At 39.3% G+C, this 24,025-nt stretch overlaps 1 protein-coding gene across 4 annotated transcripts in view; it reads left to right on the forward strand.

The window, feature by feature from the left end:
• The window catches only part of HBS1L (HBS1 like translational GTPase), an 84,892-nt gene that overhangs the window by 10,835 nt on the left and 50,032 nt on the right, over positions 1–24,025 (forward strand). For 2 of the 4 annotated variants that reach the window (XM_075554505.1, XM_075554503.1), the window contains exons 3-4: positions 396–524; positions 3,098–3,292. In XM_075554505.1, the coding sequence (XP_075410620.1) occupies positions 396–524; positions 3,098–3,292 (324 nt within the window). Of the gene's footprint in view, positions 1–395; positions 525–3,097; positions 3,293–4,685; positions 8,909–24,025 lie in introns of those variants that run through there. The other 2 variants (XM_075554506.1, XM_075554504.1) reach the window with 2 other exon arrangements.

Consider the following 24,025-nt stretch of genomic DNA (forward strand, 5'->3'; position numbering starts at 1 on the left):
CTTGAAATTGATGTATAAAAGGATTTTTAGGAAAGCTGGAGTACGATGCAAGGATGAGCTAATTAAAAGGAAGTTGTTAAAACATTGAGAAGCTAGGCTCAGAGTCATGGCCTGAGAGATAGGAGGAAAGAAAGACGCTTTCTTCATAAGAGCTTAATGAGTAGCAAGACATTTGAGTTGTATTTTGGATATAATTGATATTTTTTCCCTGAGTAGCTGTGTATAGATAGTATAGTTATTTTTTTAATGTAGTTTGAGGACAAGTTTACAGAGCAAATGAGCTTGCCATTCACTTTCTGCACATTGTTTATTAACCCTTTTGTCAAACACAAATGTAAATGTCCTTTTTAGGGAACGGTTGTCTGACAGCAATCTTTAATCATTTTATATTCTAGCAGCTCAGTTTATTTACTCAAGACGTGACAACTCTTCCGCTGTTGAACCAGGGCAAGAATATGATTATGGAGATCTGAAAGACTCATCCAGTTCCCTTTCAAGCCATCAATTAAGTGCAGTCGACCAAGGTATAGTAAAAGTAGTATGTCTAGATTTCTTCCTGAAAGTTAGTAATGGTCAAATACATTGGAATTTATCCATTTTTTGTGATTGTTCATAATAGTGACTGGGCAGTATTGATACAAAACTGTGCCTTATAGGAAAATTTACAATTTATGTGGAAAGTCTATTTAAGTGCACTTATGCTATGGAAAATTAATTATATGGCTATGTTTATTAACTAGAATTTTAAAATTAAACTATCACATTCTCTCATCTTTCCCCAGGAAAAACTTCCGTGATTGGTTGTAAGAATTTGTTTTACAAGAATTTATTGTTTTCATAAGCTCTTCGTGGAGTTTAGGTTAGGTTACAGGCACTCCTTAATTTATAAAGACGCTAGAATCTCTTAGTGGGAACCAGCTTTTTGGGTCATTGCCTGGGGACTAGCCAGTGTACTGCCAGGGCTGTTGACGTTCCCAGTAATGACCGTAAGAGCGCTCTGATTGTTCACATACCGCGGTGCATGGTAAGGTTCATGAGAGCACTTGTAAAATGGTAATGGCATTGGTCCTGAGTTTGCTTCTTGGCAGTGCTTAGCCATCGTTAAAGATGTTTGTATTTTGGCTTTCTTTATTTTAAAAGAAAATCATTTTATTGGGGGCTCTTACAACTCTTATCACAATCCATACACTCATCCACTGTGTCAAGCACATTTGTACATTTGTTGTCACCATTCTGAAAACACTTTCTACTTGAGCTCTTGTTATCAGCTCCTTATTTTTCCCCTCCCTCCTTCACCCTCCCTCCCTCCCGAACCCTTGATAATTGTTAGTATTTTGTCATGTCTTAGACTGTCCGATGTTTCCCTTCCCCCGCTTTTCTGTTGTCCATACCGCTTTCTTGTTTTGTAGAGAAGTTGGAACTAGGATGTGGCTGACTACATGTCACTCGAGCCTTGAGTGACAGTGCAGTAGAGTGGAAAGAGCAGTGCAACGCTAGTGCCCTCTCTGTGAAGAGAGTTGAGCTGCTTTGCTCTTTCTGGATGACTGTGTGCTAGGAGTATTTTTAAATAAAAATCTTAATTAACTTGTGATGAGGAAGACGTGTGAATTGAGAGCTCCTCTTTTGAATCAGTATGATTTATACTAGCTGCTAGCCACACTGAGAAAGATGAAGAGAACGCAGAAATATAAAAAAAATTAGAAAGGAGAAAGAGCCAACAGAGACAGTAGAAGTAAAAATAACTTGGTTATCAACTCTGCAGACATATCAACGTTTGTGGAGAAGATTTTACATAAACTTCTCATTAATACTGAATTACATTTTTAAACAAAGAGCGTTCTGCTGTGGTGGTAATAGAGTAGAAGTCTTGTTCTTTACCTGTTATGCTTCAGTGGACAGTGATTAAGAAGTTATGAAATTCACAGTTATGCTTGAAGAGAAAAGCTAATCATGCCCAGCTGAGATATGTAAGTAATTGCATGATGTTTAGCTGTTTGCACCACTCAGGAATTACAATAATAATTTTTGCTAACCTGTATTAACTGATTTTCAGATACTATTGTAAGAGCATATTTAATCTTTATAACAGCGTTACTTTAGAGGGTAGCTACTTGCCTCCTTTTACAGAGAGGAGCATGAGGTACAGAAGTAGCTTGTGTAAGGTTACATTTGCTTAGTGGATAGCCTTGGGGTGAGAGTCAAGATAGCCTGACCCCACAGTCTCTCTCAGTCCCTTCCTTCACTATATTGCTTTTTTGTGTGTCGGAAATACGGTTTTACTTAAACAGAAGAGGCTTTGATGCTACTTATACTAAAGTTTTCTGTTTACTTCAGTAATTTATGTTGATATCCAGTAGGTATTATTTTCCATGTAAACCTTATTAGGCTACAGCATACTCTTGGACTAAGCAAAGCAGAATTATCCAAATACATGAGAAATTGAATTTCCAATAATTGGAAAGGGAAAAAGGAAAAAGGATCCCTAAACTTTCCAAAGAGAAAAAAAAAATATTGCCAATATATTCCTCATCCCACCTATGATAATACGATGTAATATTAATTGTGTGTTTTGAAATGGTCTCCTAGAGTAATGGATCTGCTAACTTATTAGTGGGAAGGGTTTTCATTCTTGTTATCTTAATAATTTAGCGTATACCTGATATTTTTAGCTCACGGTTTATTACAAAGATTGTAAAAGGTATGGTATGTTTATAAAAGTAGGAGAGTAGGTAATTAAGGTTGATTTTGTAGGAACAGTTGATGGGTTAGGGGGAATTCTCGCCTTCCGGGTAGAAGCCTTGAGCTCAAGTCTTGACTGGTGCACTTCCTGCCATCATCTGCCCTTGGGGCTTATGCAACATTAGGAAGAATGGCCCGGCTATCTGCTGTTGAAAATCAGCCGGTGAAAACGGCATGGTTCACCGCAGTTTGAGTTGCAATCCACCATCACAGAGATGGTGCAGCAACAGGCAGCATTTTCTTCTCCTGTGGGGCTGACTCACTAGGATGGTTATTGCCAATGAATCCTTTGTTCACCACGTAACAAGGTGAAACGGCACAGTTTAGCATAGCTTTTGATTGTTATTGTCTGTTTTAGCTCGTCTTTATTCATGCCTTGATTACATGAGAGAGATTCTTGGAGAAGCTGTACCAGATGAAGTATTGGTTGAAGCAGTTCTCCAAAACAAATTTGATGTACAGAAGGCCATGACTGTGGTTCTGGAACCAGATAAAATGCAGAACTTGAAGGTCAAGAGTGAGGGGGCAAGATCTACAGGAATGATAGCAAAAGGTATGCTTTTACTTACATTCTTACACTTATTTTACATAGTGCTTTGAAAAAGGTTTGCTCTATCTTGAGCTTTTGAGATAAATGAGCAGATAAAATAAAAAAATTTAAAAAGCTACAGAAAGAAAAAAAAGATAAATGAGCAGAAAATTGTGTTGCAGTTAACCATTGCTTTTCTAGTTTGTGAATTTTTAAGCTGGGAACTGTTCCCTTACCTTTGGGCTTCTCTGACTAATGGAAGACATTGTTCTTGTTGGGTGCTGTCAAGGGGATTTGGACTCATAGTGGCTCATGTAACAGTGGAGCTGCCCTATAGGATTTTCTAGGCTATAAATTCTTGGGGAGCAGATGGTCAAGTCTTTCAGAGCCATTTGATTGGCTTGAACTGCCAACCCTTCAGTTGCAGTTAGGTGCTTAACAAAAAATAAAAAGCAAACCCCACTTCCTGTTGAGTTGATTCACATTCTGTGAGACTCTCTCGGTCAGCATAGTACTGATCCTTAGAGTTTTCCAGACTGTGCATTTTGTAGAAGCAGACTGCAACATCATTGTCCCCAGAGTAGCTGGTGCGTTCGAATCATAGTTTGGTTAGCTGCTGAGTATTTAACCACTGCTCCACCAGGACTCGTTTTTAACTTGTATGCATAACAGTGTAATCTTATATATCATATCAGTTAATTGTGCAACTCTTGCTTTTTATATGCTGATCTTTAGTTTTAAATTTGTAGAATCTGGCCTTAAATTTAGAATTCAGTCAGGGTATGTAAGGGAATTAGTTACCTCTGTATCAATTGGAATGGCCTCTGTTGTTAACTGTAAATTGGGCTGATATTTCTTGTCATCTAGGGTCTGGATTTTTGCCACAAAGTTACATGCAGCCTGTTACCATAAATTAAAAGGTGTTTCTGTTTTGTTTAGTTATTGTGCATTTCTAAATAATCACATATAGAAGTGAGTCTACTAAAAGTGTGTCTCAGATCATGATAGGATATGTTTTACTGGCTTGTGTGTTTATTTTTAAGGTGATTCCTAAGTTCTCGTTGTAGATTTCTTAGAAGTTTGAATATGAAACAATCCTGATTATAATGTAAATAAACTCAGACCTCATTTTGTGAGTTTTATGAAAATTAGAACATTGGCCTCAGTACTTAACATTTTGACACGTCAGTGAACAAAGCAAGAAGATGGCTTTAGATTGGTAATGGAAAGTTAAGACTTTGTATTTTTGAGAGCGCATGTGAATCATGTTAAATAATGTTCAAATGTCACTTGATTCATGTTAAAAAAAGCATTTGGTAATTAAGTGCCTCATTTCATGTTTCCTTCGGGTTGCTGTGACTGTCTTCTGAATATGTCAACCTATTCATCTGAACATTAATGGCTCTTGTAAGGTAAGGAGTCTTATTTTCTTCCTCTGAAGTTTCAACTGCTGATGCTCAAAGTTGTTGTCCTTTACCCACTAATAATTTGGATTGTACTAGTACGCCCTTTCTTGCTCCTGACCCAGTAGCAAAGTATGGGTTATGCCATAACTCTCCAATTGTACCGAGTCACTATTTACTTCATAAACAAAAGAAACTTGACAGACCTAAAAGTGAAAAGAAACTAGAATCATGTAAGTTAACCGAGGAGCTTTCGCTAGCTGACTTCATTAGTGGCTTGCCAAGAGATTCATTTTATGAATCCTGTAGAAGCGAGCCGCTAGTCATGTCATCATCGTCCACCTGTAGTCTGGAAGGTCTGCTTTCAAAGGGTCCTGATGATGATGTGGTAAGACTTGATAGACCCGAATGTCTTCCCAAAGATGATACTGAGTTCAAAGGGGTACCAGATTTGAGGTCACTGATGTTAAAGAGCACACCTACCAAGTCTTTGGTTACTCAAAATCCATCACTACCTCATTTCCAAAACATCCCACTACAAAACAGCGCATTGAAAACGATGACGCTTGGTAATTTAAATGATTGTACAAAGACTGAAGTTGGAAGTGTTTCTTTCCTTGAACAAAGTACTCAGAATTCCATTTTAAAAAAGGGCAATTTGCCGTTTTCCCAGGGGGAAAGCCCAGCCCTGGCTGAGCTGTGTCAGGAACACGAAGGAAGCCACCTGACCCCGAGCTGTGCTCCCTCTGTTCTTCGCAGCCCGCCCTCAGCCACGTTCACGGATCTCACTTTGAGATCTTGTCCTCTGTCACAGCTTGCCAACCGGCCCCAGTCTTCAACTGGAATATCAGAATTAGCAGGATCCTTATCATCTCTGGCATTTTGTAAAGCTTCTCCTGATACAAGAGACCTGGGTAACTTGTCGCTTTCCGACTTGATTGCAGAAGCCATTGATGTCGACCAGTCTCAGATTGAGAAAGACTCCTGTAATTTATCAGAAATGAGGTGTTCTGGGATAGATTCAAATATTGATCTGAGTGTCCTGATAAAAACCCCAGATTTGGTTATAAAACCGGTCCTAGACCTACCTGTTGCACCAACACCCGGGACCAAAATTCTAAATTCAAAGTTAGGGAAAGATTTCAGTTCTGTGAAGGACAAAAAGAAAACCAGTAAAGGCTCTGTGGCTAGGAAACCGCCCTTCTCCTTCTCTTGGACCAAGGCTCTTGCAGCCAGACCTTCTGCATTTGCTTCCACGCTGTGCTTTCAATACGCACCAAAGAGCTGCAGACAGCGCACGCTCCATCTCTATAAGACTTTTCTGTACAGTAGACAAGTCCAAGATGTAAAGGACAAAGAAAAAAGTCCACTTGTAACAATAACACCATTTGACTTCAAATCAGCATCTCCCGATGACATTGTAAAGGCTAATCAAAAGAAGGCTTTCACTAGAGAATAGTAAAAAAGAAACCTGATAACTGTCATAGAGCGTTTATTTTAAATGAATTTAAAATCTTTATACACTCACTTTGTATTATGGGATTCAAGTTGTGATTTTGACATAAATTATCGTAAGTGAGGCATAACAGCTTTAGTAGATGACGTATTTTTGCACTGATTTTTTAAAAATGTGTCTTCTTACAGTGCTAACTGGATTAGAGCTAATAGGCTTTAATGATGTCTTTATAAAGTGCATATGATGACTTGATATCGTGACAACAAACCTCAGTTATTTTTGCTTGACGAGTTCAGCTTTATAAATTTTTACAATGAATTTTCTTTTACAGAATATATATATTTTCTTTTTTCTTAAGCAAAAATGCCAGTACTTGAATTATTATAGTCCAGTGATTTCTTTAATCTGTGGCAGAACCTAAATATGACTATTATATTTTATGGTCTTCCTGTTACCATTCCTAGTTTCATCATTCTCAAGGCAAATACTGATTTTCTTCTGTCAGCAAAACTTCAGATTCCTGACTTTTAACAATATGAAGGTGCTCCAGAAGGTTTATGGAAAAGTAGAACTAAAAGATAATGAAAAATTTCCATGAACTCTTTGAAGTCCCCTCATAATATGGAGGTTGCTGAAAAAAAATTTGCATCTTTGGTGATAAGCTGAACACTCTCTAAGGGTCCATGTAAATATTAAAGTTGGAACAATACATACATTATTTTTTATACGATTTTGAAACCATTTGTCCTAAATGTATATTTTGAAATAAACAGATAGAAAGTATTTTCAAGCATGGATGCATGTTCTGTGAATAGACCGTTTTTCTCTGATTTCATGAACCTTTTCTCTACAATCAGTTAATGGAATGTGAGTAATTTTGTCTTTGCCGCTGTTGCACTGTGCCCGACAGTGGTGAAGTTTGCAGCAGTGCTAGACCAGATAAGAACAACTCTCATTCTCCCTGGAAGCACTGCTTGGCAACACACAGCTAGAACCACTCGGGACATTTCCCCACATACCTAGATGTGCCAAGACAGTCTTGAGGGCTGAGAGATGGGGCACTCGCTATTTCCAAATGGCTTGCAGGTGATTTGGAGGGAGTCTTCTCAGTGAGAACTCCTGCCTTAGAGAACAGCATCAGTGGAAGGGAAGGCAGTAATGCTACAAATCATATCTGACCAACTTGAATCTGTAAGTCCTACATTCCGGGAATGGAGTACCCAGGGAAAACCTGCTAATGTGGAATTGTGGTGTCCAGTGTAAAGAAAGATGTTACTATTGGTATTTCTTACAGAAAAAATTCAGTAGTATCTAAAGTGGTATTTTTGCATTAAAATAAAATGCAGATCATTTCCCAGTAAAGAAATAGTCTTCATTGGCAGCTATTTACATAGTTCTAGTTTTAAAAAATTACATGCCAGTATTTTATCCGTGTTTGATAGGTTTTGTATCCATTGTTCTGGTGGAAAAACTTAATTTGCCATTATGATTTTATTGCTTTTGATCAAGCACTTTTAAAGTAATGTCTTCAGTTATTTTTCAATTTCATATCAGCACAAGCAAAACTGTTACTTTAGAAGATCGTATTAGTCATATACTATGTGATCAATTTTAAAGTTTTGATTTCTCAGAACTGAACTACCTATATTTTTCTGCTTTTGAACCTTGAGCAAACATTTTAGTGAGTAAAATCTTGATTTATTAGCTAGATTTTACAGAGGCAGTCTACTATAGAAATTAATTATAGTCTGAGAATTTGAAACTGACAATAGTTTCTCATAGGTTGTTATACAGGTGATCCACGTGACACACACAACCATCTATACTTAACCAATCCATATTGAGATTGTATTATTTCACCTAGGCTAATTTTGACGTTTAAATACACTACGACTTTAGTTGTCTTAACACAAGAGCTTCAGGTTTTCTCAGTTGGCTGAATAGGATTTATGAGATTATTTCTGAGGGTGAGAAAGCAGCTCTCTATTACAGGATACCTAGGAAAGGGAACGCTATTTTCCATAAGTTACCTGTCTCCCCTTTTCCTTGGCACGGCCACTGGACTCCAGGCATGCGCATGACATCCTCTTGCCCAGTTGGTCCAGGGCACGTCACCATTTCTGAGGGCCAGAGGGCAGAAGCAAAGAGATCTGCACACTACCCGAACCGGTTTGGTTTTGGTAGCGGATTCACTCCTTGTCCCCATGATTGTGTGAACTGTTCCCACCAAGTGCTAGAGACTTGCCCATCTTGGCAGCTCATGTATGCCAGTGTTTTCGTTCAATTGAAACAAGCATTTTTTAGACGCAAAGCTATTGATGTTCTGATCAGACACGTTAGTGTTTTATTTTAGGAGTACAGCTTATAATTTCTAAATGATATGATAAATAACATTTAAGAATTATATATCAAAACATCATCTGTTTTGTGTTCAGATGAACATTTGAGTATAAAATCAGGTATTATGTTAGCTTAGAAATTGTTTACTATTGTTTGCTGAAACAGTAGGACAGGTAGACAGATAATGTTGACTAGACAAAGGAAGATTAATATGAATTTCTTTACTAGTTTTGTGTGTACATGTATTTTCAATTGTATAAGGCTCAGTATGTGCTTGTGTATTATAATTGAGATTTTTAGATTGTAAAGATTTTAAGAGTGACAATAGCACCGTTTATTTGTAACTTTTTTGGGCGGGGGGCTATAAACTTGGTATTTCAGGAGAGTATTTCAATAATTTTTATGTCGAAGGCACTGCTTTATGTCTCTGTAAACAAATTAAAAAACAAACTACCTTGTGTAGAATTTTTTTAAAAAAAGTTATTTGTCATAAATTTTTTCGGATAAAAATTTATATATTCTTTAAAACATTTATATGTTCTTTTGACTTCTTTGGATTTACATAGAAAAATACTTTTAAAATATGAGTAATAAGAAATACTGGTTATTTGATTTCAGAGAGAACAACAGAAGGAAAAATAATTGCTAACCTACACATTTCTTTATACTGTGTTAGTCTGGGTAGACTAGAGAAGCAAATTCATAGAAACTCATGGGTATAGAGACGGTTTTACATAAAGGGTACCTGTACATTAAGAAAGCCTCCCAATCCAGACCAGTCCAAGCCCATATGTCTGATACCAATCTATAAAGTCCTCTTCAGATTCACAAAAACACATGTAATGACACCGAATGCAGGAAGATCACAGGTCAGTGGGTTGTAAGTCTTCGGGATCCAGTGGCATTGTAAGCATCTCAGCGCTGGCAGGGGTCTCCATGGTGGCCTCTCCAGTTCCCAAAGCACAGGGTCTATCAGAGTAGTACCATGCGTCTGGTCAGTAGAGCGTCTCCAAGGGAGTGAACTGAAAGAGACAATGAATGTCTCCCGCCTCCGAGGAGGAAAATACAGGCGCTCCTAGAGTTCTCGGGAGGAGGCCATGCCCACACGGAGGGCTCATTGGTTATGACCCGATCAGCAGACTAGACTCCACCCCTTCACCCTTAATCCTCTCAGGTCTCATATTGACACCAGACTATGTAATTACCACATACACTATACAGCTTAAAGGAGAGCTCATTTTAGATGCGGGAGGTATGCCAAGAAGAACAAAGGGGGGCCACCAAGAGCATGTCTCCACTAGCTGACTGCTGCAGAATATGCACGTGGATGTCCAGACACATCATTATAGTGTGGCATATGCAACATTACTCAATGACTACCACACTTAGGTTGTGCTGGGTTGATTTTCACTCATGGGAACTCTGGTGGGTCACTCATATCATATAGCATTACACTCCAAATCTGATGTCTTGTCTTCTGTGTCCAATCTGCCCCTTCTCCTGTCGCTTGTCTTTGTAGGATCTTAATATCACTGCCCTTAGTTTTCCGAGTCAGACACATTGCACTGTTCTTTACTCAGACTGCTTAAAATTGATGACTGCTTTCTTCTTTCCACAGCTGATCTTGGACCAAGTGGGGCTTAGGGATGCTGACTCCCTGCTCAGTCAGAAACCTGCACAAAACATTTGACTTCTCAAAAGCTTAGCTACTACTGATAGTCCACTGTTGACCAGAGGCCTTATTGCTGACACAAGCAGCCAACCAACGCAGAGTTTTGTTGCCTATTTTATGTACTAATTCTTACAATAAAATAAGGTAGAGAAAATAAGACATTAACATCAGAAGGAACAGAAAGTGCATTACAATGAAAAGTAATCACTGCCTTCCAGTCGATGCCGACTGTAGGACAGGGAGAACGGGCCCTGTGAGTACTCGAGACTGTGGTGGTTTTGAACTGTGGACTTTAGGGCTCACAGCCCAATGCATAACCACTATATCACCAGGGCCCCTACAGTTACCATGATGGTCTGTGTATAAGGATACCATGTATTTTTCATGTTGAATGGGCAAAGTTTGATCTTCGTGTCTCACAGTAGGTGGAGATAGAAGGAGAGACAGATTCTATGTAACTTTGCAGAAATGCATTCTAATTTCAGGCTGTTTGCATTTGCCTTACCATTTCTTTAAAAATGATCGTTTCTCTACGGTGCCAGTTCTTCCATCCAAGTGCATGTGTACTAAACAGCATTAGCCTAACCCTTCCTGCCTGAAATTCTACTCATCTTTATTTTACTTTTTACTAGTGAACTTCCTTTGTAGTACATTCCCCCTCCCCGCAAAAGCCCGCTTGTTTGAATTTAAACCCTGTTCAGGCAGATAGCCTTTCTCCTCAGTGATTTTTGGCTCTAGGAACTTTGCTGCTGTTGCTGCTGCTTGGTTAGCAGAAGCAGCTGCCTCTATTAGTTTGACATTTTTTTTTTTCAGTTAAACTGCCTTCTAATATCATCACACCATCCTTTGCTGGGATTAAAATATTTGGCTTCAGGCCTTTTACCTACTTCCTTTTGCTTTAAGTTGTCATATAATGACTTCACTTCTTCTCAGTTTATTATTTTAAAGTCCTGAGTATGCTTTTCTTAAAGCATTCCTGCATCCATGTGAAAGCTGCATCTTCACAAGATAAAGTGTTTTGCAAAAAGTGTAGTGTTTTCCCGTCTGGTGGTGTGGCTACAGCAATAGCTTTGCAATCCCCCCCCCCCTTGGCCCTTAGCTCTTCTGTGCTACATATCAAGCAATTCAGTTTGCTTTTGTAATGTTATGACTTATCCCTGCCCCCTGGGAGCATTTCCAGGGTCAACTGTGAATGGCGTTATTCACAGTTTACAGTATTACATTGAACACTGAAAAATACGGGAGAACTGCAGGAGGTCAGTTTTATTGCTGTTCACAATGTACTAGACTGTACTTTCTCTAGTAACTAGAGAAACTACTCATGAGATGAGAGAGATGATTAACATCACAAGGCGCTTTAAGCAGACAGCGGCAACCCTTGCCTCCCCACAATACCATTGGGGAGGTGCACCACAATACCGTTGGGGAGGCACACCACAATATCATTGGGGAGGTGTACCACATAATGACTGGGGAGGTGTACCACAAAATCATTGGGGAGGCGCACCACAATTGTTCTTCGGTGCCCTGGAGTAGGTTCTGATACATAATAACCCTTTGTACAACAGAACTGTACCCCACTGGGTCCTGTACCATCTGATTTTCTTTTTCTATTTGAGCTCATTGTTGCAGCCACTGTGTCAGTTCATATTGTCGGGGGTCTTTCTGTTTGTCATAGCCTTTCCACTTGACCAGGCACATTGTCCTTCTCTAGAGACGGGTCTCAGCTGGCAATATGTCCAAAGTATGTGAGATGAAATCTGGCCATGCTGACCTTTAAGGGACATTCTGGCCATACTTCTTCTTTGGGCTTGCTGATGCAGTATCTAACTTCATATGCACATGAAACAGTTGGAAACACTAAGGCTTGAGTGATTAGGGCAAATAATGTGCTTTATACAATTGATGTATATATATGTGTGGATTGAGATAAGAGTTGTATGAGCCCCTAATAAAATGTAAAAAAAGAAAAGAAAAAAAAGAAAATGATTAGAGCAAAGAATATACAGATATGCTTTATACAATTGATGTATGTCTATGCATGGATTGTGATAAGAGTTGTATGAGCCCCTAATAAAATGTTTTTAAAAAAAAGAAAACACTAAGGCTTGAGTCAGGCACACCTTAGTCCTCAATTTCGCAGCCTTGCTCTGAGAAACATAGAGGTCTTGTGCAGCCGATTTGCCCAAAGCAGCGTGCCATTTGATCTCTTGAGTGCAACTTCCTTGAACATTGGTTTTGAATCCAACCAAGATGAAATCCTGGACAACTTCAATCTTTTCTCCATTTATCAAGATGTTGCCTATTGGTCCAATTGTGAGGATTGGATTTTCTTTACTTTGAGTTGTAATCCACTCTGAAGGTTGAAATCCTTGATCTTCATCAAGTCCCCCTCAACTTCAGGAAGCAGAGTCGTGTCATATCACAGGTAGGTAATAAGCCTTCTTTTGATCTGATACTGCACTTTTCATACAACCCAGCTTCTCGGCTTATTTGTCAGGGTTGTCTTTTCACCATACGTGCTCAGTCTGTATGCTGAGCAATCCAAGAAGCCAGACCGTATGAAGGAGAATGTGGTATCAGAATTGGAGGAAGACTTATTAACAAGCTGTGATAGAAAGATGATATACCTTGTTGGTAACAATGAGGAGAACTTGAAGCACTTGCTGATGAAACTCAAGGACTGTAGCCTTCAGTATGGATTGCAATTCAATGTAAAGAAAACTAAAAGCCTAATAAGTGCACCAATAGTGAACATTAATGGTAAATGGAGAAAAAGGTTGAAGTTGTCAAAGATTTCAATTTTCTTGGGTCCACAAACAATGCTACTGAAAGCAGCAACCAACACATGAAATGATGTATTGCATCGGGCAAATCTCCACAATGCCTCTTAATAGATTTGAAGAGCAAGAATGTCGTTCTGAGGACTCAGGAATCAGGCCATGGTATTTTCAAATGCCTCTTATATTTGTATAAGCTGGATAAGGACTAAGAAAGACCAGGTGAAATGATTCATTTTAACTATGACTTTGGCAAAGAATATTGAAAGTACTTTGTGCTGCCAGAAGACAAATCTGAAAGCACAGCCAGAATGCTGCTTAGAAGTGAGACTAGCAAGACTTCACTGTATATACTTTCAGATTTTTAACCAGGGAAATCAGTTCTAGGTGAATGACATCATGTTTAGTAGAGACTCAGTGAAAAAGAGGAAGACAGTTGACAGGATGAGCTGACAGAGGCGCTTCACCAGTGTGTGCATGCATGACTCAGGACTGGGCAGTGCTTGGTTTTATCGTATACCGAGTCACCATGAATGGGAACTGACTCAATGGATATGTAGGTGTGTGATTTTATTGTAGGTGTGTGATCTGCCATTTCTTGTCTGATTATTTCAGTAAGAGAAAGTAAATACACTGCTTTGTATTTTTTACACTGCTTATTTTGTTTAAATCTCCATATCATAACAACAGACTTCAGTTCTGAGAAGAATTCCTTTGTTAAGCCAAATCTGATATAAGTTGAATATTTAAACATTTAGATAAATTGGCTTTTAAGTTTTCATCATGCCTGCTACTTTACTATTACCAGCGTGAGTATACATCCCATCTTTGTCTTTGGGTTCAGAAATATTGCATCTAAATTTGCAGATTTTATTTTCATATGTATATACATATTAAGGAACTCTGGTGGCATAGTGGCTAACGTATTGGGCCACTAACCACAACAAGATCAGTGGGTCTAACCCACCAGTGAGTCTGCAGGAGAACGATGAGAATGTCTGCTTTTGTATCAAGCTGCAGTTTCGGAAATCCAAAGGCGCACTTCTGCACTACCCGTATGAGTTTGAATTCACTCGGGCAATGGGTTTCTTTGGTTTTATAAATACAGATTAGATAGCAATAAGATGTCCACATCTTTTAAAAAATCTGATGGCTTGGTTTTTCATAACTGGAATAGTTCTAAGTCAGAGAGTACGTGTATACCTCATTTATTGTCTATGTTGTTCAACATTTCACATTTACAACAGAAGTTCAAACTTTACTACCTGACTATTTTATACATTAACGACTACTGAAGACCTAAAATTAAAGTGCTGAGTGGCTGGAGTTACAAGGAAGAGCATTACTTGAGGGGCAAGGCTATTTGGTCACCAGTATCTGAGGATTCTGAATTAAGTTATTGAAAGAGGCTACAGTTCAGAGAGTTTTTAAAGAAAATATAAGGAGCTTCAGTAAAATGTCTCTAATTGGTTGACATTTAGGTATTGGTTACACAATTTGGGTATTACACACATTTCTAAAATCATATTTCAGAAGTTAAAGTAATTGTGTTTGTCTGTAGGGAGACATAATATAATTATGAAGTTTATTTTGAATAAGTATCTGTTCTCAGAATTTTTGGGGATCTGGCTTCCTACCCATGCAGAACCTTTAAGCCAGCAAGATTACATCATTCTTTGAAATAGTTACTGAGCAGTTATAGTAATAAGTACTACAGTCCTGATGGGAGAGGTTACTTTTAATGCAAAATGGAGTTAATTTGGGCTGCTCTTAGCCCCCTGTCCATGTGGCAGCTAACTAACACCAAGACCCAAAACCAGGAGCAAGGCCGCTGATGACTCAGGCTATTTACCAGGGTGGCCGGCCCATGATGCTCAGTGATTTGGCAATTAGGTAATAATGTGTAGTCATCATCTATTTTGTGATCTGATATAGTTATCTACCGTTTTTGCATAATGATATTTGGAACTTAACCTTGTCAATAAGTGACCAAAGGTTATATTTGAATCTTTGTTCCATCTGATAATAGAAGATAATGTAGAAACCTGTGGTTACACATTGGGCTGCTAACCACAAGGTCAGCAGTTAACAACCTACAGCGCCCTGTATTTAGGAAAGAGGGGGCTTTCTACTCCCTTAAAGACGTACAGTCTTGGGAACTCACACCGGTAGTTCTCTTCCCTGCCCTATATTGCCGCTAGGAATCGATGGCACTGAGTTTAATTTGGTTTTTGGTGTGGTAGGAAGCAAGTTTTGACCCCCACATTCTTCCATCAACAGCTGGATTTGTTAACAGTGCCTTTTGTTGCAGTGTTGATTATTTTCAGTGGGGTGGGCAGCCAATTTAAAATGTCAACTTCGACATACACTGAATTCTCTAGTTATGGAGCTCCATTCTGTTGCAGTAACAAACTTTTAGCTACTGTAGCTTTATATTATTGTGTTTGTTAGCTGCCTTGGAATCAGCCTCTGTGGCTCGAGGCAATCTCATGCACAGTGACACAAAATGCTGCCTGGACCTGTGCTGTCTCCCGTGATTGCTGCCGATCAGACTGCTGTGTCACATAGTGTGCTCGTTGGCTGTCTCGAAGTTCTACTGAAGCCTGTTTGTTAAGCATCACAGCAGTGCTCAAGCCACCACTGACAGGTGGTAGCTGTGCCTCAGGTGCACAGACTGGGAATTGAACCCCTGCCCTCTTATGTGGAAGTTGAGAATTTGACCACTGACATACCTAAGCACCCGGCGTTGTTGTTAAAGTTCTTATTGTTAAAGTGCTTTGTAGGGCTATCTTGTTTTTCTTTTCCCTTTGTATAGTTTTCACACATGATCTCACATGGTTTCTTTGCTTACATGAATTTTAGAAACAGCTTGCCAGATCACTGAGGAAAAAATTCAACTAGAATTTTCATCCAAGTGTTTAGTATTTCAAAAGAATTTTGGAGAACAATACCTCGTTTTTAGAAATACAATTTTATTGCTTTTCTTGTTGGAGTATCCACGGTGAGACCAGACAGGTCCAGCTGTTTCTACATGTACGATTTAGTGACATGGGCTGCTTTCTTTTGAGCTGTATAACCATGCTCACCCTCCTCTCTGCGCTGGTCCCCCCCAAGTGAGTTACTGTTAGCAATTTCATCTCATGTAGATGGATCTTCAAAGAGTATCATGCTTAAGCCAGGCATTTTTAACAGTTCAGATGAACTATAGTTTGCTTCTAATAAGATTTGGGGGATATTTTCAAATTAAAGTTCAAGACTATATCAGTAAACGTTTGAGGGGTATATCCAACTTTCATTGCTCCCAGAAATCTGAAGTTCATGAGGATTTCAAATTCTGTTGTGCGTTTTTCTCCCATTGGTCAGGTTTCTCTTGTGGAATCTTTATGAGAATGTTTAGTAACGGTAGCTGGGCACCATCTTCTGGTCTCATGGCAATTGAGGCATCTGCTCAGAGGGATAGTTAGCCCACCTTTTGGCCGCCTCCTCCCATTACTGGCTCTCCTTCCTCCATTGTTTGAGGTGGAAAGGGCCCACTGCAGGCTTTCAAACGAGGTGCTGCCCATTGAAGTAGGCACTAGAACAGAAGCTCTAAACATGTTATTAGGCCAGTTAAGCATGATCCGACGCCTTCAAACCCGACTTCCACATAAGGTTTTATTTATATTTAAACCTCCTAAGCAGCTACTCTTTTTAAAAAAATTCTGTCTCAAATGACTTTTGCTGATTATTCCCTAATGCAGTCTTTCCAAACACTGTTAACCTCTTTCCCCTCTCCCTTCATGTCACTCGTAACCACTAATCAACCTTGTTGTCTGTGTCTTTGCTTTACAAAAAAGCTTTTCCTCATATCTTCCTGTATTATTTCAATATTTACTCATTGCTAGGATTTCTAACATTTTAAATCAACCTTTTCTTAGTTTTAAAACAGAAAACTAAAAAACAGACAAGCCATGAAACTCGCTGTCTTAGTGTTAATTCCCGCTCATTCTGATCCTATAGGACATAAGAGTGTAGTTGTCGCAGTGGGTTTCTAAGACTAACTCAGAGGAGAGGAAAGCCGAGAAGCAGCTAGCTGGTAGGTTCAAACGGCTGCTTTTGCAGGTAGCTCTATTTCTTACGATTTTTCTTCTCCTCTCAAAACAAACAAAACACCTGTGAAATGCATGAGCGGTTGCAAATTGGTTTTGTGGCTTATATTTGCATGAAGAATTAAGTATTAGACTTGGGCACTTTTCCTGGAGGGCTTTGCGATTGGTGTTCACAGATGTCTATTGCTTGTTGTTAACTAACCAGGTTATTTCTTCACATTTTCAGATATTTGTTTGTTCTCTGTGTGTGGTAACACCACCCCCACCCCACTCCCATATTAATAGCATTATTTTCTTATCCTTGAAGTCTTGATTTTAGTCAGTTTATATCTGTTTTCCCCCCCCTTTGGGATTCCAGAGTCACTCATTTGTGTTACTAAGAAAAATTTCCCTTTGTGCTAGACCATTGCATTTTCTGTGTACTGCTACGTTAGGGAACAGGGAGCCCTGGTGACACAGTATTTAAAGCCCTCGGCTGCCGACCAGAAGGTTGGTTAGAACCCACAACCACCACCACAGGACAAAGATCTCTTTAGTATATTTGGTGTGGAAATTTAAATGGTTTGTTTGTATTTGTTTTCTCATTCGTATTTTTTTATCTACCATTCATTTTCGTCATTATTTGTTCTTGAAGTATTATCATTTGATGTCATGTTCTCATTCACCCTTTTCTTAATATTTGAGCTTTTTGGACTGTTTTATGAAGAAGAATCTGGGGAGGAGCTTGGTGGTTGAACTTTGGCCTCTTGGTGATTGAACTTGGGCCTCTTCCGTTCTTGAACTTGGTGTATACTATGCCCTTAGGTCATGGTTCAATAAAATGTTCTCACCATCCCACATTTCCTCCCTTTGAGGCCAGCAGAAGCTCTGAAGCGCTCACAGTGCAGTTGGACATCAGAGATTTTGTGATTCCTTAGCCCTTGCTTGGGAAGGAAGAGGGACTCCTGCAGCTTTCAGCCCTGCAGGCCTGCTACCTGAGAGCTGTGCCTTCTCGAGAAGCCAAGCACGCCTAAGTGTCCCCTAGGTGGAGTGGCTGCTGGATCTACATTTCACTTGGCAAATGCCCTTCGTAGTTTATACTTTGGTTCTATGATTATTTCCTATAATTTTTTTTGAAAATGGCATTTTTCATTTCTCTTTGTCCCTGTAACTTGGTACTTTTTTCCCAGAGTGCTTTGATTAGCTAACTCTTTTCAACTGTGAGAGTAGATGCCTCTCCTAAGAAGCTTAAATACATTCTTTCTGGGTATGTGATGTGGCATCCCTTACCTTAACCTGCAGGAGGTCAAGTGTATGATTTCACTACTCATTATGATGATATACCACTAAATTGTCTAGAAGGAAGTGTCATGTTTCTCATTCAGAATCTTCAATAGTTCTGTTGTTTTAGAATTTTACAGTGAAATTAATAAAATAAAAGTTAGTCTTTTCAGTGTAATAAATTAAGGCTTATAATTTCCACAACTTTATTAAATGTTGATTTTTCTCCTTAAGTTGGCTAACGATATTTAGCTAACATGCTTCATTCCAACTCATAACGACCCTATAGGACAGAGTAGGCTTGCCCTTGGGTTTTGGAGACTAACTCTCAGTGGGGTGGCAGACCTTATCTTTTTTCTGAGGAGCACCTGGTAGTTTTAAACTACTCAGCTTTGGATCTCACAGCCCAACGCATACCCTCTACAGCAGCGGTTCTCAACCTGTGGGTTGCGACCCCTTTGGGGAATCCAACGACCCTTTCACAGGGGATGCCTGATTTCATAACAGCAGCAAGATGACAGTTATGAAGAAGCAACGAAAATAATTTTATGGTTGGGGGGGTCACCACAACATCAGGAACTATGTTAAAGAGTCACGGCATTAGGAAGGTTGAGAACCACTGCTCTACAGCATCGACTCGGTAGTATGTTTTGGGTGGTTCAGTGGTTAAAGCAGTTGACTGTGAACTGAACCTAGCAGTTGCTCGGTGGCAGTCTGTTCCCATAAAGATTACAGTTTTGCTGTGACTCGGAATGGACTGGACCTCGCTGGGTTTAGTTTTGGGTATATTTTATTTCCATAATATATATGTATATGGGGAGACTATTAGCAAATACCAAAAAACCTGATTATCATACAATTTTTATAAAGAGCGTCTTGTATTTGGGAAGTAAAGTCATAAGTCAGCTCTCTAGTTTTCGATGGTCTATATTTTCCTTGCCACCTGTAAACCAATGAAGAGGGAAACCTCAAAACTATTGAACTGAGTAACATAGGCTTTTCTTTCTGGCCAGAGAGAAAAAAAAGCAAACTTTAGTATAGAAATTCAAATAATACAGCATTATCGTCTGAAAATAAAGCCCTGTGCATTAGAGATCATATGCATGGTTTAAAATTTCATGATTAACTTCAAGAGTTTTCAACAGACTGTGAATTATTGGATGACCTAAAGTTTAACTTTCATTATTACTATTGACATTTTATCTTCCTTTGCTTTTATTTTCTTTCCTTAAAAAAAAAATAGAAGTAAACAATGAAAAAATCTAATTTACAGATCTAGAAAAGGAATCTTCTAAATTTAACATTTTATTCAACTCTCAAAATGGATATTTCTACTGCCATACAAGTAGATTGCCCAATGAATATTTATTAAATTAGCCAGATAATTGAGTTGGCAGTTTAAAAATTTTGATGGATTTGGAGAAATACTTCAATATTTTGTTTTTAAAATAAGCTACTGTTTTTGATGAAGGGTGCCTCACACTAAAAGGGGCCCCATTGTTCAGAAACTTACTGTGCTCCATTTTTCTTCACTTTTCCTTGCAAGTAAACCTTGGATTTTAGAAAATGCTGTTGGCTTGTGTCTGCAGGTTCTTTCCTGCAGATTCAACCAACTGCTGATGGGAGAGTCAGGGTGACTAAGTGGTCAGAGCAGTCATGTAAAGTCTAAGGAGTGTCAAGTGAGGTTTACCTCGCATTTGCATTGTATCAGATATTATAAGTACCCTAGAGATGATTTAGGGTCTACTGGTGGCAGTAAGAGTGCGTAAACTAAGGTGCTCTGGTGGTGTAATTGGGGTTAAGCATTTGGTTGCTAACTTTAAGGTCATTGGTTCAAACTCGCCAGTTGCTCTGTGGGGGTGAGTTGAAGCTGTCTGCTCTTTAGTAAAGATTTACAGTCAGAAACCTTATGGAGCAAGCTCTCTGCTGTACAGAGTTGCTATGAGTGGGAATCAACTTGATGGCAGTGGGTTTTGCTTTTTATGTCAGAGACCTGAGTATCCAGTGATTTTGATGGATGATGGTGGTCCTGAGCCAATCCCTGCAGATACTAAGGGACGACTGACTATAAAGTCTAATGCAGTAAGGATGAGTTAGTTTGTACCATTTTTATGGTTTCACAGTTCCAATTGCTGTTAGTGAAAGTTTAGTGTGAAGGCCTTCAAAAAGTTCATGCACAAATTCAGTTATCTTTTAATTACATTTTCCCACACATTTTCAAATCCCCCTTGTATATATGCTTACTGATATTTAAATATCTGTTCATTTTTATGTATGTCATTGTTACCATGATCTGAATCTTAATGGTATGTTGTTTCTAAAGAGACAAGAAAAAAAGCAACTGGATACATGACCCAAGATTGTAATTTTATATTTTTTATTTTACATCATCAGAATGAGAGAGATAATGACTGTTAATTTTTTTTAATGTTTGAAATGAATTTACATGTCATTAAGGACTCCAAGTCCACCACAGTTTCACTTTTCCTCTTTGTTTGCCACTCAGACCAATATTTATATCTGGAGGTAAGGAATCTGGAGGGTATTTTTCCCCATGAAGCAATTTTTATTTTGTTAATTTTTTTCATGACTTGATTTTTATGAGACGCTGCAAGGAAATAACATCTATGATTAACTTGAAAATAATATCACAAAGAAGAATGCTTCAGGACATATTTAGTGTTTACTGTTGACTAATGTGAAATCTCGTGAACATCTATCTCTACCTCTAGATGAATGTTTCGTAACGCACTGAAAGTATCTCTGGCATACTTTGATCCTCTTATGTGAGGAGCTTCAAGTATGCTTATTCACAGCTGTTTGGTGGCTCCTTAACACTTTTGTTAAAAAGAAATGATTTTTTACCACTTTAACCATCACAGTAATTTCATTGAGGTTTGTAGCACTGTTCTGCATATTTATAAAAGCAGACCCTTGATTATGCTTGTGCTCTCCTTCAAACTGTCTTTAAGAGACAGCAGGTGCGTTGGGTTAGCTGTATTGCCGCGTAGGAAAAAGGAAGCTTTGGTGCACAGTGGTTAAAGTCCTCTGCCATGCCATGGGGGGGAGATGTCATCCTGTGCTGCCAGAGCGATGGACAACCTTGGAAATCCGTGGGGCAGTGCTGTGTGCTTGTGGTGGCTGAATGCATCCAGGGCAGTGGGCTTTGGTTGCGGGTTCATTCATTTCAAAGTGAGGGGAATTTACATAACATAAAAGGACAAGTCTAAGGTGTAAATCAGATGTTTGTAACCTCAGGGCTGCCTGTACAGCAAACCAGAGTTAATTGGCTCTCGGTTCAAACTTGTGGGCTTTGGGAAGGAAGTGGTTTAATTTAAGTGAAAAAACTAAGTAGTTCAGAATGTTCTCAGATTGGCTTTAAGATTCTCTTTGTATATACACCTACACTGGAAAAACTGAGACACACTAATTGCTTAATCTAACATTTGCTTTAGACTCTCCCCATAGCTGATCTTTATGAACAGCATATAAAATTTACATTAATGTTAAGCACAGAGTTTTCTTTTACTCCTATTTACTTGCTTCCCCCCTCCCCCTCCTAGAAATTATAAGTACCATATATACTCGCGTGTAAGCCAACCCCATTATCAGCTGAGGCACCTAATTTTACCACACTGCATTAAAAATGTGCTGAAAAAACGGCTTATACTCGAGTATACACGGTATTTGTATATACTTGCTGACTGGATCCCAAACATAATTATAGGACCTTTTAATAAGCATTTTGAGTGCTCGCTATAGACTAAGCATTACCAGGTACTTTCCCTGAAGGTAGAAATGGAGGGAAAGACACAATTTAAACGAACCAGCACTTACTGTATGTTCACTCTTTGTCGGATAATGTGCTAGGAGTTGGGAACGGGTGTCCCTTAGAGCAGTGGTTCTCGACCTTCCTCATGCTGCGGCTCTTTCATACAGTTCTTCCTGTGGTGGTGACCCCCAACCATAAAGTTGTTTTCGTTGCTACTTCATCACTGTCGTTTTGCTACTGTTATGAATCGGGCGACCCCCATGAAAGGGTCGTTCAACCCTCAAAGGGGTTGCGGGACCCACAGGTTGGGAACCGCTGCCTTCGAGCTTTGTGGAGACTTTGAGTTGCAGCCAGATGCGCCGTGGAGATGAGGAGGGGGCCACCCTTTACCGCGCAGACTTTGGACCTGTCAGGAGAGACTAGTCCCTGGAGGAGGACATCCTGCTTGGTCAAGAAGAGGGACACTCTGCATCTGCGGGAAGGATCGGTAAAGTGGGCTCAAACAGCAATCACTGCGAGAATGGCACGGGGTCAGGCCGTGCTTCGTGTTGTGCCAAGTGCCATTTGGGGTAAAAACTGACTCAACGGCACCTGGCAGGGACAACAGAAATGCCAAAGTGGTTTAACAGAAGCACAAATACAGACAGAAGTCTTTTCACTCTGCATGTGTCACTTGCTTCTTTCTCTTGGCTGTATATGAAGTTTTATTTCCTTCTCAGAGAAAGGTGATTGTGTGCATCGAGTCCGTGCCGACTCATTGATTGGGACGGAGTAGGCAACCTCACCAGGTTCCCTAGGCCTTTCTCAGAGTGGCCAGTGCACTTGATTCTCCAAACTTGCAGCCAGTGCAGTGCTTTATTGCACCCCAAGGGTTCCTACGAGGGAAGTTCTCAAAACCTCACTGCCATCTAGTCGATGGCAACACCCAACCATTACCCTAGGGGCTAACCCCTTCAGGGAGTAGAAGGTCCTCTTTCTCTCACAGAGCGGCTGGCGCTTTCAGACAGCTCACCTTTCGATTGCAGCCTCCCGAGTTCCCAGTAAGGCACCAGGGTGCTTAAGAGGGAAGTTAGTTAGAGACCTGAGTTAATATACTGAACCATGGGTCAAGCTTTACATTTTTATTTATTTATTACAAGAACCTGTGCAGTAGGTGGAAGAAACTAAAGGTCATAAAAAAAGCTGTAGATTACTGTGAACTTTTAAGAGGCAAATTATAATTTGAGCAGAATTTGTACAGGCAAAGCCATTTTCACTATTTTACAACAAAATTTTATATTTTATTCTTTAAAAGCTTTAACCTTTTCATTTTTCTTGTGAGATGGTGAATCTCTTAAAGATAAACGTAAACATCTGATTGGGGAGGTCAGCTTCGTCATTACTGGTGCTATTGAAACTTTGTTATTCGTCTCAGTTCTAAGTTCTTATTAATTAACAGTCTTAGAAAATGAATTCCTTAAATCTTGCTGTGATTTTTGATTCTTTATTTTAGCAATAACTTGTCCTAATTATGGAAGTTAATGTTTTTATATAGTTGTTAGATTGGTGTCCTGAGAAACAAAGAAATGATAGCCTATTGAGAAAACGGAAACAAAATCCAAAATGAGCAGCAGCCCACGGCTAATCTAGCACTGTCGCCCAGGATGGAGAACTCCCGGGAGACCTGCCCGAGCCTTCTGTCGGAAGAACCGCCCCATTTCTCCAGTGCCTGTGTCCCGCACCTCTCAGTGCGCATTCGGGCCGCCTTTCTCTTGCTCCTTCTGGGAGGAAATAACAGACTTTTCCTTCTCTGGCGGATGTCTACTTTACACATGTTGCAGCTTTTTCAGATTTTATTAACATTTTGTTGCATGTATGTAATATTAGTCAACATCAGTGAGTATTTATTATATACCAATTACTGTACCAAACTTTCTCTAACCACTTTGTCATGTAACATAGTATTCGTTTTGGGGCTGGAGTTCCTTTTATCCTGGTTTTACAGCC

Source organism: Tenrec ecaudatus, chromosome 7, assembly GCF_050624435.1.
Source record: "Tenrec ecaudatus isolate mTenEca1 chromosome 7, mTenEca1.hap1, whole genome shotgun sequence".
In the NCBI taxonomy this organism is placed as follows: domain Eukaryota; kingdom Metazoa; phylum Chordata; class Mammalia; order Afrosoricida; family Tenrecidae; genus Tenrec; species Tenrec ecaudatus.